Source organism: Mustelus asterias, chromosome 6 (assembly GCF_964213995.1).
Source record: "Mustelus asterias chromosome 6, sMusAst1.hap1.1, whole genome shotgun sequence".
Lineage (NCBI taxonomy): Eukaryota > Metazoa > Chordata > Chondrichthyes > Carcharhiniformes > Triakidae > Mustelus > Mustelus asterias.
In genome coordinates, this window is record NC_135806.1 from 135,401,887 (window position 1) to 135,416,960 (window position 15,074).

The 15,074-nt window shown below is 45.8% G+C and overlaps 1 protein-coding gene across 1 annotated transcript in view; it reads left to right on the forward strand.

The window, feature by feature from the left end:
- Positions 1-15,074, forward strand: part of LOC144495159 (putative ATP-dependent RNA helicase DDX60) — a 150,239-nt gene that overhangs the window by 40,355 nt on the left and 94,810 nt on the right. The window contains exons 10-15 of the mRNA XM_078215140.1: positions 1,597-1,702; positions 1,780-1,907; positions 4,496-4,677; positions 5,708-5,966; positions 7,870-8,048; positions 9,498-9,656. Coding sequence (XP_078071266.1) covers positions 1,597-1,702; positions 1,780-1,907; positions 4,496-4,677; positions 5,708-5,966; positions 7,870-8,048; positions 9,498-9,656 — 1,013 coding nt within the window. The remainder of the gene's footprint in view (positions 1-1,596; positions 1,703-1,779; positions 1,908-4,495; positions 4,678-5,707; positions 5,967-7,869; positions 8,049-9,497; positions 9,657-15,074) is intronic.

The window sequence follows — 15,074 nt, forward strand, 5'->3', positions numbered from 1 at the left end:
ATACGTGCATTCGATCATGTCCTTTGGAATTCTCCACTCGTGTCTCCTACCTGGTCATTTCCCACACAGTTTGACCACGCTCTCAGTACCTCGTCCTCCTGTCTGTTCCCCATCCCTGTTCCCATGTATTCAGTGTCCCTCCCCTCTCCCCATTCCTTATCCTTTCCTTGTTACTGTAATGTTTTCAGCCTGTGAGTGCAGTAGCTAAAACAATTGCGGTCCTTCCAATACAGATTATTTAAACTCTCACTAACTCATTGCAAGAGACACATTCGGGCTATGTCTTATGGATCCCCACCTCCCAGTTGGCACTGATGGATTGGAGTAGTTAATGTAAACGGCATTTTGGCCTTTATTGCAAAGGGGTTGGAGTTTAAAAATAGGGAGGTTTTATTGCAATTTTATAAGGCATTGGTGAGGCCTCACCTTGCATACTGCGTACAGTTTTGGTCCCCTTACCTAAAAAAGGATATATTAACATTGGAAGCAGGCCAAAGGAGATTCACCAGGCTAATTCTTGGAATGAGGGGGTTGTCCTAGCGAGAGAGACTAAATAGTCTGGGTCTGCATTCCTTGAAGATTAGAAGAGTGAGGGGTGACCTTATTCAAATACATAGAGTCGGATTTTATGGCCTTGCTTGCCCTGGAACCACCCGAGGCCAAGGGAACTTTCCATGGTCTTCCCCTTGCCCGCTCCGATTCTCGTGGTGGGTGGGATGGTAAAACTCGCCCCATAAGTTCCTGAGGGGGCTTGACAGGGTAGATGATGAGTGGCAGAGTCTTGAGCAAGGGGACAGAGCTACAAGATAAATGGCCGGTCATTTAAAACTGAGGTGCGTAGAAATTTCTTCTCGCGGAGCGTGGTGAATATTTGGAATTCTTTAGCCCAACGGGTAGTGGAGGCTGGATCATTAGACCCATTTAGAGTGGAGGTGGATAAATATTTGATAGATTGAGGAATAGAGGGCGAGGGGGAAATGGCACAGAAAAGGAGTCGAGGCCGGCATAGATCAGCCATTATTGTACTCAATGGCGGGACAGGCTTGAAGGGCCTGTTGGACCACTCCTACTTCTATTTCTTGTGTTATTATGTGTACAGTGAGATCAGGATGACAATAAGGCTTAGAGCTTGTGATTATTGTCGATGCATACTCGATGGGCTGAATGGCCTCCTTCTGCACTGGAGGGATTGTATGATAAGCCTTTGGTGGCACGATGGCACAGTGGTTAGCACTACTGCCTCACAGCGCCAGGGACCTGGGTTCAATTCCGACCTGCGGTCACTGTCTGTGCGGAGTCTGCACGTTCTCCCCGTGTCTGTGTGGGTTTCCTCCGGGTGCTCCGGTTTCCTCCCACAGTCCGAAGATGCGCGGGTTAGGTTGATTGGCCATGCTAAATTGACCCTTAATGTCAAGGCGACTAGCTAGGGTAAATGCATGGGATTAAGGGGATAGGCCCCGAGTAGGATTGTTGTCGGTGCAGGCTCGATGGGCTGAATGGCCTCCTTCTGCACTGGAGGGATTCTATGATTCTAAGTCGGGGCTATGAGGAGCAGGTCACAAAACTGAACTCCATCTCTGGATTTCTTTCACACAGATACAACCTTGGAGAGAATACCAACCATTGGTTTGATACCAATGACATCAGCCTTGGCTGAAGAATTTGTTGGGGATTTGTTGGAACAATTGCCACATCTCGGCAGGTACAGAGAATCCTGGCTGACGACATTGAGCCTCAGGCTTCAACCCTTATTAACCAGTCTTGTTTCTTTGCCCTCAGTGAGGACCCTGCACTTGAACCACTGCTTAAGCGGAAAGCGTTTGATGAGGTCTTACACTGGCATTCCAGAAGACCACTTGTGGAAAGCCAGTATGGGCTAATGACGGAAATGAGAATAGCTACAAAAGGTAAAATAGACTGATTAATTTATATTTATTTATGTTTGTGTAGGTATATAATATATACTGTATGGAAAAATATATCTTTGATACATTTCATAGAATATACTGCCCAGGGGCAGACCATTCGGCCCAACCAGACCATGCTGGTACTTATGCTCCACTTGAGCCTCATCCTCTTTACTAATCTAAATCCACTATTATAGCCCTCGATTCCTATTTTCCCTCCAAGGCTTGTCTAGCTCCCCTTTAAACAGCTGTATCGAACTTTTGTCATGTCGCAGTTGTATAGAACTTTAGTTAGGCCACGCATAGGCTTCAAGTTTTTAGATGTCCAGATCACCAGCAACCAGTCCTGGTCCCCCCCATGCCAACACTATAGTTAGGGAAGCCCACCAATGCCTCATCTTTCTCCGAAAACTAAGGAAATTTGGCATGTCAGCTACGACTCTCACCAACTTTTGCAGGTGCACCATAGAAAGCATTCTTTCTGGTTGTATCACAGCTTGGTATGGCTCCTGCTCTGCCCAAGACTGCAAGAAACTACAAAGGGTCGTGAATGTAGCCCAATCCATTATGCAAACCAGCCTCCCATCCATTGACTCTGTCTACACTTCCTGCTGCCTCGGCAAAGCAGCCAGCATAATTAAGGACCCTGGACATTCTTTCTTCCACCTTCTTCCGTCAGAAGTCGGAGGTCACGTACCAAGTGACTCAAGAACAGCCTCTTCCCTGCTGCCATCAGACTTTTGAATGGACCCACCTCGCATTAAGTTGATCTTTCTCTACACCCTAGCTATGACTGTAACACTACATTCTGCACTCTCTCCTTTCCTTCTCTATGAATGAGATGCTTTGTTTGGAGAGCAAGACAAATGCATGAAACAATACTTTTCACTGAACACTCATACATGTGACAATGATAAATCAAATCTTTTGGAATACTGCAAGTTCTGGTCACCATACTACCAGAAGGATGAACGGTTTTGGAGAAGGTTTACCAGGATATTGCCTGGTTTGGACAGTATTAACTATGAGGAAAGATTGGATGAACTTGGTTTGTTTTCACTTGAACATTGGAGGTTGAGGGGCGACCTGATAGAGGTTTACAAAAATTATGAAGGGGATGGATAGAATGGGATAGTCGGATTCTTTTTCAGAGTAGACATTTCAGTTACTCAGACATTAGGTTTAAAGTAAAAGGGGGAAAGTTTAAAGGAGATGTGAGAGGCAAGTTTTTTTTAACCTGGAGGGTGGGAAGTGCCAGGAATGTGCTGCTTGAGGGGGTGGTAAAAGCAGATACAATAGCCACGTCTAAGAGGCATCTTGACAGATACACGAATAGACAGAGAATAGAGGGGTATGGACCGCGTAGAGGTTTAGAAATGTGCCAGCACAGGCTTGGTGGGCCGTAGGGCCCATCAATGTAGGATCATCACCAAAAAATCCAATAGGGAATTTTACACAACCAGCCACAGATTACTCTTCCCTGCAGGGGCAAGAGAGTGGGAGAGATGGCTGTGGCTGGTAGTGTACCAGTGATGGTGTATCCCTTTACAGGCCCAGCTTGGTCCTTCTCCAGTGTCTCCTCTTGGACTTGTACTGATCTTGTAGCCGGTTTTCATGCGGCTCCACTGTGGAATCGGCCGGTTCTGCTTCACCTTCTTAGCGAGGAATCGCTTCATCCTGAAGGTTTTGTGGAATGGCTTGGCCACACATCCACTCCGGGAGGAGGGATTCGAACCTCCGGTGTGGAGGAGGGATCGCCCGCAGAGTGGCGGCGGACCCCCCTGCCCCCTCCCTCCCCACCGATCGGCCGCAGACTGGCAGCGGGCCCTCCCCCCCGACCAGAGGATGACCTGGGTCAGAGAGCCGTTGCAGTCTCTGACCCTACTCTTTGGAAGCTGCAGCGACGACTTCAGACTTTTATTTTGCAGGTCGGTTACAGCGCGGATGCGGAACGGGCCAGAAGACGGTAAAGTGGGATTTGGCGGTAGGGTTGGGCGCGCGGTTCATTAAGTCGATTTAAATGCATGCAAATGCATTTAAATCGTCGGGCCGCCCGATTCGGGCGCGGGCCGGACCTGCGCCCGAATCGGGTGTCGGTAAAGCTGCGATCTGCTTGGAATCGGGTGCAGATCGCGGTATAGGCTCGACGCCCAACTTTACCGCGATTTCGCACCCGTAAACAGGCGCGAAGTTTTGGTAAAAATCAGGCCCCGTGAGTTCACCCCTCAGCTTTTTCTTTTCAAGGAAGGAGACCTTCAGCCTATTAATCCTTTCCTGATGTGTGCGGGCATGCATTTCTGGTCTCACCCTGGTAAGTAGGCTCTGCACCCTCTCGACTGGATCGATTTCCTCTTTGTTATATGGTGTCGACGCACGCAGTGTTCAAAGGGTGGGTTGAAATTGCACACCCAAAAGTACAAAGAGTCCCCTCTCGAAAGAGTGAGTGCTTCTCAGCTCAATCAGCACGAGACACATTCAATAAATAAACACGCGTGTTTATGTCCACCGCACTCTGCTAATTGAGAAATCAAGTGTGTGTCTTGATTTGACCCACCTTTTCATTCAATCTTCTTCAATATTCTTCAAAGATCCGTGGAAAAGGAAGAGAATATTACGCGGTCAGCAAAAGCTGGTTGTGTTTGAGAGACTTTATGCAGAAACCTTGGAAGAAAACACAGCAGTAACAATTGTCACCAGTCAGGGTGCGGTTCCCAAAAGCCGATCAAAGCAGCAACCACCCCCCATAAAGGGCAACAGCAAGAAAGCAGGGGTAAGTCAAACCCCAGCTTCTGTCTTTTAATTTCTTCTTCTTGACAACTTTCCCTTTGACTCCCTTTCTTTCTGAAAGGTGTTTACTCCTCGCTGGGTCTTTTCTGGGTGGCGGGACACACACAACTTTTAGCTATTTATGGTCCTTGTGGAGTATATTTGCTGCTCACTTATCTCACACCTGATCCACACTGCTGAAGATGTATTAAACATCAGCTGCCACAGCTTTGCCCATGCTTAGTTTATCTAACAGGCGGCCTTCAAGACACACGACAACGCAGAATCGCCGAGCAGAGACTGATAGCCAAGTTCTGCGCACGTGAAGACAGCCTCGACCGGGATCTTGGGTTCATGTCACACTACATGTAACCCCCACCATTTGGCCTGAGCTTGCAAAATCCTACTAACTGTCCTGGCTTGAGACAATTCACACCTCTTTAACCTGTGATTATCCCTCTCTCCTCTCACACTGTCTGTATTTATAAAGGCTCGCATTCCAACCATTATCTTGCAATTGAGTCTTTGTCTATATATGCCGTGTTTGTGAACCCAACTCTCCACTCACCTGATGAAGGGGCAGCGCTCCGAAAGCTCGTGATACCAAATAAACCTGTTGGACTTCGGCGGCACGGTAGCACAGTGGTTAGCACTGCTGCTTCACAGCTCCAGGGACCTGGGTTCGATTCCCAGCTTGGGTCACTGTCTGTGTGGAGTCTGCACATCCTCCTCGTGTCTGTGTGGGTTTCCTCCGGATGCTCCGGTTTCCTCCCACTGTCCAAAGATGTGCAGGTTAGGTTGATTGGCCATGCTAAAATCGCCCCTTAGTGTCCTGGGATGCATAGATTAGAGGGATTAGTGGGTAAAATATGTAGGGATATGGGGGTAGGGCCTGGGTGGGATTGTGGTCGGTGCAGACCCGATGGGCCAAATGGCCTCTTTCTGTACTGTAGGGTTTCTATGATTTCTATGACTTTAACCTGGTGCCGTGAGACTTCTTACTTTATCTAACCTGCTTGCATAAACTCTCTCAGATTCGGAAGAAGAGTGCACAGCTCATCATTGAAGCACAGGATAAGAAGAAGAAGCAGGAAGAGGAGAGAAAGGCCAAGGAAGCATGGCACACAATGCAAGAACCCATTAAGAGAGAGATCAGCCAGGACATGGGCAAAGGAATCAAATCTCTGGAGAAGTTTCTGCAGAATTGTAACAGTGACAGTGTGAAAGTCATCGCTGAGATGGAAGGGATTGAATGTTGTTATAAAGCCTGGGTCGAATACTGCCAATCTAAAGGTAGGAACGGCACACTCACTTTGGACTTTTATGGGTGGAATTTTCCCATCCCGCCCGCCACGAGAGTTGTAGCGGGCGGGTCACGGATGATGCAAAGGTCCGTTGTCCTCAGGCAGGATTTTCCGGTCTTGGGGCGATCATGGCCGTAAATTCCCGCCCAGTCTGTTTTATTTTCAGGCAGATCTGATGACACAACAAAACCCTAGGGAAAAAAATCATCCATTTTTAGCTGGTCTCACCTACATGTGACTCCAGACCCACAACAATATGGTTGACCCTTAAATTCCCTCAGAAATGGAGTACCAAGCCACACAACACAAAAGCAAGAAGTCTCACAACACCAGGTTGAAGTCCAACAGGTTTATTTGGAATCACGAGCTTTCGGAGCGCTGCTCCTTCATCCGGTGAGTGGAGGTCAACTCACCTGATGAAGGTGCAGCGCTCTGAAAGCTCGTGATTCCAAATAAACTTGTTGGACTTTGACCTGGTGTTGAGACTCCTTATTGCGCCCACCCCAGTCCAACACTGGCATCTCCACATCACTGTTCAAATGCAATTAGGGATGGGCAATAAATGCTGGTCTAGCCTGGAAATGAATTGTTTCTAAAAATTCCATTGATGTAACCCCTTTAATGTAACAGAATGATCTCAGGCTTTTCCCACCAGGGAGACATTTAATACTTAGCCACTCAAGGAGATATTAGAGCAGCTGGTCTGAAGCTTGATGAAGAAGGAGCTTTAATGAATGTTTTAAAGTTTAAAGTTTATTTATTAGTCACAAATAAGGCTTACATTAACACTGCAATGAAGTTACTGTGAAATTCCCCTAGTCGCCACACTCCGACGCCTATTTGGATCAATGTCGCTAACCAGTACGTCTTTACGGCAATGGGAGGAAACCGGAGCACCCGGAGGAAATCCACGCAGAGAATGTGCAGATCCATGCAGACAGTGACCCGAGTCCGGAATTGAACCCGGGTCCCTGGCGTGGTGAGGCAGCAGTGCTAACCACTGTACCACTGTGCCGCCATTCACAATGGGAAGGAGGTTTAAAGAGAGAAACCCAAAGTTTGGGCATCTGAAGACACCACAGCCAAAAATTCAAATTTCACCATCAGGAATCATAGAATCCCTACAGTGCAGCAGGAAGACATTCGGCCCATCGAGTCTGCACCGATTTATAGAATCCTTACAGTGCAGAAAGAGGCCATTCAGCCTCAGTGTACTGACCACAATCTCACCCAGCCTCTATCTCCATAACCCCACCTATTAATCCTGCTAGCCTTCTGACACTAAGGGGTAATTTAGAATGGTCAATCAACCTAATCCACACATCTTTGGACTGTAGGAAGAAACCGGAGCACCCGGAAGAAGCCCACGCAGACACGCGGAGCACGTGCAGACGTCATACAGACAGTGACCCAAGCCGGGAATCAAACCCGGGTCCCTGGCGCTGTGAGGCAGCGATGCCTCACTGTGCCACCATGCTGCCCCTACCGACATAGCATCTCACCCAGGCCCACCCCCTGCAATCCCATTTGTTTATTCCGCTAATCCCCAGAGGGCATTTAAGACTCAACCACATTCCTGTGGGTCTGGAGTCACATATAGGCCAGACCAGGTAATGGTGGCAGCAATAATTCCCTAAAGGACATTAGTGAACTAGAGGGGCTTTTACAACAATTGACAACGGTTTCATGGTCATCATTGGACTTTTTATTCTAGATTTTAATTGAATTCAAGTTTCACCACCTACCATGGTGGGATTCGAACTCAGGTCCCCAGAGCATTACTCTGGGTCTCTGAATTACTAGCCCAGTGAAAATACAACTATGCCATCACCTCCCCTATGAAAGGCCGCAAATTAAATACTATGTGTTTCTACCTCTAATTTTCTGAGCAGAGACACACTCGAGGGAGATGGACTTTGCAGTGCTTTTGATGCAAAGAATTCACAATGTTCTGGACAGACATGAGGACCTACTGACTCCCACAATACTAAATAAGTTGGCTCGATATCTCAACAATCTAGGATTCCTGAACCTAAGAGATACCATTATGGAAATGATAAATGCAAAGCAGGTAAGACCCATGTATCTTAAGCTTGGATTAGAATCATAGAATGATACAGCAAAGCAGGAGATCATTCAATCTATCATGCATACGCTGGTTCTTTGAAAGAGCTATACATGACTCTCACACACCCTGCTCTTCACCCATACCACTGCAACTTTCGGCTCCTTTAAGTATTTATCCAATTCCTTTTTGAGGAGTTACTACTGAATCTGCTTCCACCAATCCTTTAATCAATGCATTCCAGACATTACAATCTGCACAGAGACCAATAATTTTTAAAGAAAAATTGAGCTTCAAGTTAACAGCTGAAAGAACATGTCAATATTTCACAATTAATACTTTTACTGTAACAAATAACTAAAAGAACACTATTGACCAAACATTATTTTCATTTGTGGACAACTTATACTGTAAACTATAGAAATCAGCAGTTCCTTCTTACTCATAAAACCTTCCACTAAATTGTTATTGTTGCAAACAGTTCACAGTTGCTCCCATTGGGTTGCTTTATTTTACCTTTCCCGGATGGGTAATTTATAATCCCACAACTATCCCTTGCAGGGTGAGTTACACTGTAGATTTCTCTGGTTTCAAACCATCCAGCAAATCTTCCAGCCTTTCTTACCTCCTCAAAATCTTTGTCCTCAATCTGCACACCAGTCCCACCCATGTTATACATGGTGAAAAATGAAGTCAGAATTTTCTCTGCTTATAGTGCAGACTTGGCTTCTTCAACCCTTTTGCTCTCTCTACCTCTCAGACAGCTGCTGACCACACAACACAAAACTTCAACTGTTGTCTAGCTGCCTGATATTCCTTCTTATTTAGGGACGTCTGTAACCTGATCTCAAAATGGCTTCCCCAACCTGCAGCCCCATTAACTTTGCATCTAATTAAAAATGCTAATTAGCTATTCTTGATGCCAACTTTGTTTCATCTTAGAAATAAATGGACAGTTTGCAAGTCTCACAACACCAGGTTAAAGTCCAACAGGTTTATTTGAATCACGAGCTTTCGAAGCGCTGCTCCTTCATCAGGTGAGTGCATGATTCTTCCTCATGACTCACTTGAGAAAGGAGAAGTGCTCTGAAAGCTCATGATTCCAAATAAACCTGTTGGACTTTAACCTGGTGTTGAGAGACTTCTTACTGTGCCCCCCCCCCCCCCCCCAGTCCAACACCGGCATCTCCACAAAATCACTGTTTATAACCCAATATCTATAGCACCTTCCTGGGACTTTGGGTCTCTTTATGATCAACTTACAAACTGCTCTGATTGTCTCTGAGCATAAACACCTTGCACCTCCTGGTAGCATCCTAGTAAATCTCTTCTGCACTCTTTCTAGTTTAATAATATCCTTTCTATAATAGGGTGACCAGAATTTTAAAAACTGAAGCTCTCCCAGTTGTCAGTGAAGAGTTATATAAACTCAAACTTCACAATTTTTCACTGCAGGATCAAGGAGTGAAGACTGAAGTGATGAAAGATCCCAAGTTTCCACTCGGTTTAGGAGCATCTCGATTCCAGCTGCAGTACATGGGGCCATATCTATTCCGGGAGGAACGGAAAGATCCTGATCCCAGGGTTCGACATTTCATACCAGATGCTTGGCAGGTAACGTACAGGGGGTCAGGGGCTGTAAAGGAATGCATCCGTGTGGGGTTAGTCACATGACATGCTGTGACATCAACAGAGGCATTCGCAGGGTTCCATCCTTCTTCCATCTCACACCACAAGATATAGGAGCAGAATTAGGCCATTCGGCCCATTGAGTCTGCTCTGCCATTCAATCATAGCTGATATGGTTCTCAATCGCATTCTCCTGCCCTTTCCACATTCCCTTTGATCCCTTACCAATAAAGAACCTATCTATCTCTGTCTTAAAGACACTCAATGACCTGGCCTCCACAGCCTTCTGCAGCAAAGAGTTCCACAGATTCACCACTTACACCGATGTAAATAAACTCTGACTTGTTGGAATGAGTAATGCATGGCGTGGCTCCTATTCTTTAGCTCTTTGCTGTAGAAGAGGCTAAATCCCCAAAATATAACAGGGGGAGAAGAGGAATACACGGGAATGTCATAGGCAACTGCTCTCTGGTTAAAATTATGAATAACTCATGAGTAGTGTCCATAAGGAAGGGGGGGAAGATGTTTAACACATTGTAGAATTATTTTCTTCTGCGCATTTTGATAGAGGTCCTTGTAATGGCACAGCACTGGAAGATGTTTGATTTGATTTGATTTATTATTATCACATGTATTGGGATACAGTGAAAAGTATTGTTTCTTGCGCACAATGCAGACAAAGCATACCATACATAGAGAAGGAAAGGAGAGACTGCAGAATGTAGTGTTACAGTCACAGCTAGCGTGTAGAGAAAGATCAACTTAATGCAAGGTAGGTCCATTCAAATGTCCATTCAATGCAGGGAAAAAGCTGTTCTTGAGTCGATTGGTGCATGATCTCAGACTTTTGCATCTTTTTCCCAACGGAAGAAGGTGGAAGAGAGAATGTTCGGGGTGCGTGGGGTCCTTAATTATGCTGGCTGCCTTTCCGAGGCAGCTGGAAATGGAAACAATGGATGGGAGGCTGGTTTGCGTGATGGACTAAGCTACGTTGGATTTTCTTGTGGTCTTGAGCAGAACATGCCAAGCTGTGATACGTTTGGAAAGGATGCTTTCTATGGTGCATCTGTAAAAGAAGATTCTGGCCCTGTCAGAGGTGAATTAAGAAAATCAATGCTGGTCCACCCGATTGCTTTCTTCAGATAAGCATATCCTGAGATTTCTGCCTCCACTATCCTGCTAAGTGAGTTACTCTATGTGTTGGCATTCCTGTTGGAAGGAAAAGCCTGTATTCTTATTTCATGAGTTAGAATCAGAGTCCCATATACTCGGGCACCAGTAAACAAAGTCTGACACTGAGTCATGTTATGTTTAGCCAGGTGATTAACATCAAGTTTTTAGGTGTCCAGATCACCAACAACTTGTCCTGTCCTGATCCCCCCATGCCGACACTATAGTTAAGAAAGCCCACCAACGTCTCTACTTTCTCAGAAGACGAAGGAAATTTGGCATGTCAGCTACGACTCTCACCAACCTTTACAGATGCGCCATAGAAAGCATTCTTTCTGATTGTATCACAGCTTGATATGTCTCCTGCTCTGCCCAAGAACTACAGAAGGTCGTGAATGAAGCCCAATCCATCACACAAACCAGCCTCCCATCCATTGACTCTGTCTACACTTCCCGCTGCCTCGGCAAAGCAGCCAGCATAATTAAGGACCCCATGCACCCTGGACATTCTCTCTTCCACCTTCTCCCATCGGGAAAAAGATACAAAAGTCTGAGGCCGCGTACCAACTGACTCAAGAACAGCTTCTTCCCCTGCCATCAGACTTTTGAATGGACCTACCTTATATTAAGGTGATCTTTCTCTGCACCATCGCTATGACTGTAACACTACATTCTGCACTCTCTCCTTTCCTTCTCTGTGAACAGAATGCTTTGTCTGTATAGTGCACAAGAAACAATACTTTTCACTGTGTGTTAATAATGTGACAATAATAACTCAAATCAAATCAAATCAAAGAGTTGGATTTTAAGGAGCATCTTAAGGAGAAAAGTGAGGTAGAGAACTGGAGAGGTGCAGGGAGCAAATTCCAGAGCTCAGGACCAGGCAACTGAAGGACCATCCATCAGTGGAGGAGTCATTAAAACTGGGGATGCTCAAGAGACCAGAACTGTAGGGACATGGACATAGAAACATAGAAACTCGAAGCAGGAGGAGGCCATTCGGCCCTTCGAGCCTGCTTTGTCATACATTTTGATCATGGCTGATTATCGAATTCGATATCCTGATTCCCCCTTCCTCCGCATATACCTTGATCCCTTTAGCCCCAAGAGATATATCGAATTTCTTCTTGAAATCAGACAACATTTTGGCCTCAACTACTTTCGGTGGTAGTGAATTCCACACATTCACCACCCTCTGGGTGAAGAAATGTCTCCTCACCTCAATCCTAAAATCCCTTATCCTCAAACTAGGTATTAATTTCTGGACTATTACCGATGCCTCATGCCAGTGAGAGTAGGAATAGGAGGCTTAGGCAGATGAATGCCTGGCTTGAGAGCTGGTGCAGGGGGCAGGGATTTAGATTTTTGGATCATTGGGAACTCTTCTGGGGAAGGGGCGACCTGTTCAAGAGGGACAGGTTACACCTGAACTGGAGGGGGACTAACATCCTGGCGGGGAGATTTGCTGGAGCCACTCCGGAGGGTTTAAACTAGTTTGGCAGGGGGGGTGGGATCCAAAGCGGTAGGGAAACAGAAGAGAAGGTTGAGGATAGCACAGAAGTTAAAGCGGGCACATTAAGCAGTAAAGGCAGTGTCAGTAATCCTATTACCAGACAGATCAGGCAAAAGCAGGACAGAGAGCAAGGGAAGTCCAGATTAAACTGCATTTATTTCAATGCAAGAGGCCTGACGGGCAAGGCAGATGAACTCAGGGCATGGATGGGTACATGGGACTGGGATATTATAGCAATTACTGAAACATGGCTAAGGGAGGGACAAGACTGGCAGCTCAATGTTCTAGGGTACAGATGCCATAGGAAAGATAGAACAGGAAGTGAGAGAGGAGGGGGAGTTGCACTTTTGATTAGGGAAAACATCACAGCAGTATTGAGAGAGGAGATATCCGAGGGTTCGGCCACTGAGTCTATATGGGTAGAACTGAGAAATAAGAAGGGGGAAATCACTTTGATAGGGTTGTACTATAGGCTTCCAAATAGTCAGCGGGAATTTAAGGAGCAAATATGTAAGGAGATTACAGATAGCGCCAAGAAAAATAGGGTGGTAAGAGTAGGGGATTTTAACTTTCCCAACATTGACTGGGACAGCCATAGTATTGGAGGGTTGGATGGAGAGAAATCTGTTGAGTGTATTCAGGAGGAATTTCCCATTCAGTATGTGGATGGCCCGACTAGAGAGGGGGCAAAACTTGACCTCCTCTTGGGAAATAAGGAAGGGCAAGTGACAGAAATGTTAGTGAGGGATCACTTTGGGACCAGTGACCACATTTCTATTAGTTTTAAGATAGCTATGGAGAATGATAGGCCTGGCCCAAAAGTTAAAATTCTAACTTGGGGCAAGGCAGGAACTTTCAAAAGTTAATTGGAAGAGTCTGTAGGAAGGCAAGGGGACGTCTGGTAAGTGGGAGACTTTGAAAAGTGTGTTAACCAGGATCCAGGGTAAGCACCTTACTCTTAGAGTGAAGAGCAAGGCTGGCAAAAGTAGGGAACCCTGGATGACTCGGGATATTGAGGCCCTGGTCAAGAAGATGAAGGAGGCACATGACATGCATAGGCAGCTGGGATTAAGTGAATCCCTTGAAGAGTATAGGGGGTGTAGGAGTAGAGTTAAGAGAGAAATCAGGAGAGTAAAAAGGGGACACGAGACTGTTTTGTCAGAAAAGACAAAGGAGAATCCAAAGAGCTTCTACAAATACAGAAAGGGCAAAAGAGTAACGAGGGAGAGAGTAGGGCCTCTTAAGGGTCAACAAGGTCATCTACGTTCGGATCCACAAGAGATGGGTGAGATTCTAAATGAATATTTCTCATCAGTATTTACTGTTGAGAAAAGCATGAATGTTAGGGAACTTGGGGAAATAAATAATGATGTCTTGAGGAGTGTGCATATTACAGAGAAGGAGGTGCTGGAAGTCTTAAAGCGCATCAAGGTAGATAAATCCCCAGGACTTGATGAAGTGTATCCAAGGACATTGTGGGAGGCTAGGGAGGAAATTGCGGGTCCCCTAGCAGAGATATTTGAATTATCGATAGTCACAGGTGAGGTGCCTGGAGATTGGAGAGTGGCAAATGTTGTGCCTTTGTTTAAAAAGGGTTGCAGGGAAAAGCCTGGGAACTACAGGCCAGTGAGCCTCACATCTGTGGTGGGTAAGTTGTTGGAAGGTTTTTTGAAAGACAGGATCTACAGGCATTTAGAGACACAAGGACTGATTTGGGATAGTCAGCATGGCTTTGTGAGTGGAAAATCATGTCTCACAAATTTGATTGAGATTTTTGAAGGGCTAACCAACAAGCTAGATGAGGGCAGTGCAGTTGATGTTGTCTACATGGACTTTAGCAAGGCCTTTGACAAGGTAGCTTGTTGCATAAGGTTAAATCTCACGGGATCCAGGGTGATATATCTAAATGGATACAAAATTGGCTTCTTGACAGAATGTGGAGATGAGCAGATCTCCCACTCACCTGACGAAGGAGCAGCGCTCCAAAAGCTAGTGGCGTTTGCTACCAAATAAACCTGTTGGACTTTAACCTGGTGTTGTTAGACTCCTTACTGTTCTTGACAGAAGCCAGAGGGCTGTTGTAGAGAGTTGTTTTTCAAACTGGAGGCCTGTGACCATGCCTCAGGGATCAGTGCTGTTATTTGTCATTTACATCAATGATTTGGATGAGAATATAGGGGGCATGGTTAGTAAGTTTGCAGATGACACGAAGATTGGTGGCCTAGTGGACAGTGAAGAAAGTTATTTTGGATTGCAACGGGATCTTGATCAATTGGCCAGTGGGCTGACGAATGGCAGATGGAGTTTAATTTAGATAAATGCAAGGTGATGCGTTTTGGTAGATTGAACCAGGGCAGGACTTACTCAGTTAAGGGCGTTGGGGAGAGTTACAGAACAAAGAGACCTAGGGATACATGTTCATAGCTCCTTGAAAGTGGAGTCACAGGTGGACAGAGAGGTGAAGAAGGCATTCAGCATGCTTGGTCTCATTGGTCAGAACATTGAATACAGGAGTTGGGATGTCTTGTTGAAGTTGTACAAGACATTGGTAAGGCCACACTTGGAATATTGTGTACAACTCTGGTCACCCTATTATAAAAAGGATATTATTAAATGAGAAAGAATGCAGAAGAAATTTACTAAGATGCTACCGGGACTTGATGGTTTGAGTTCTAAAGAGAGGCTGGATAGACTGGGACTTTTTTCTCTGGAGCGTAGAA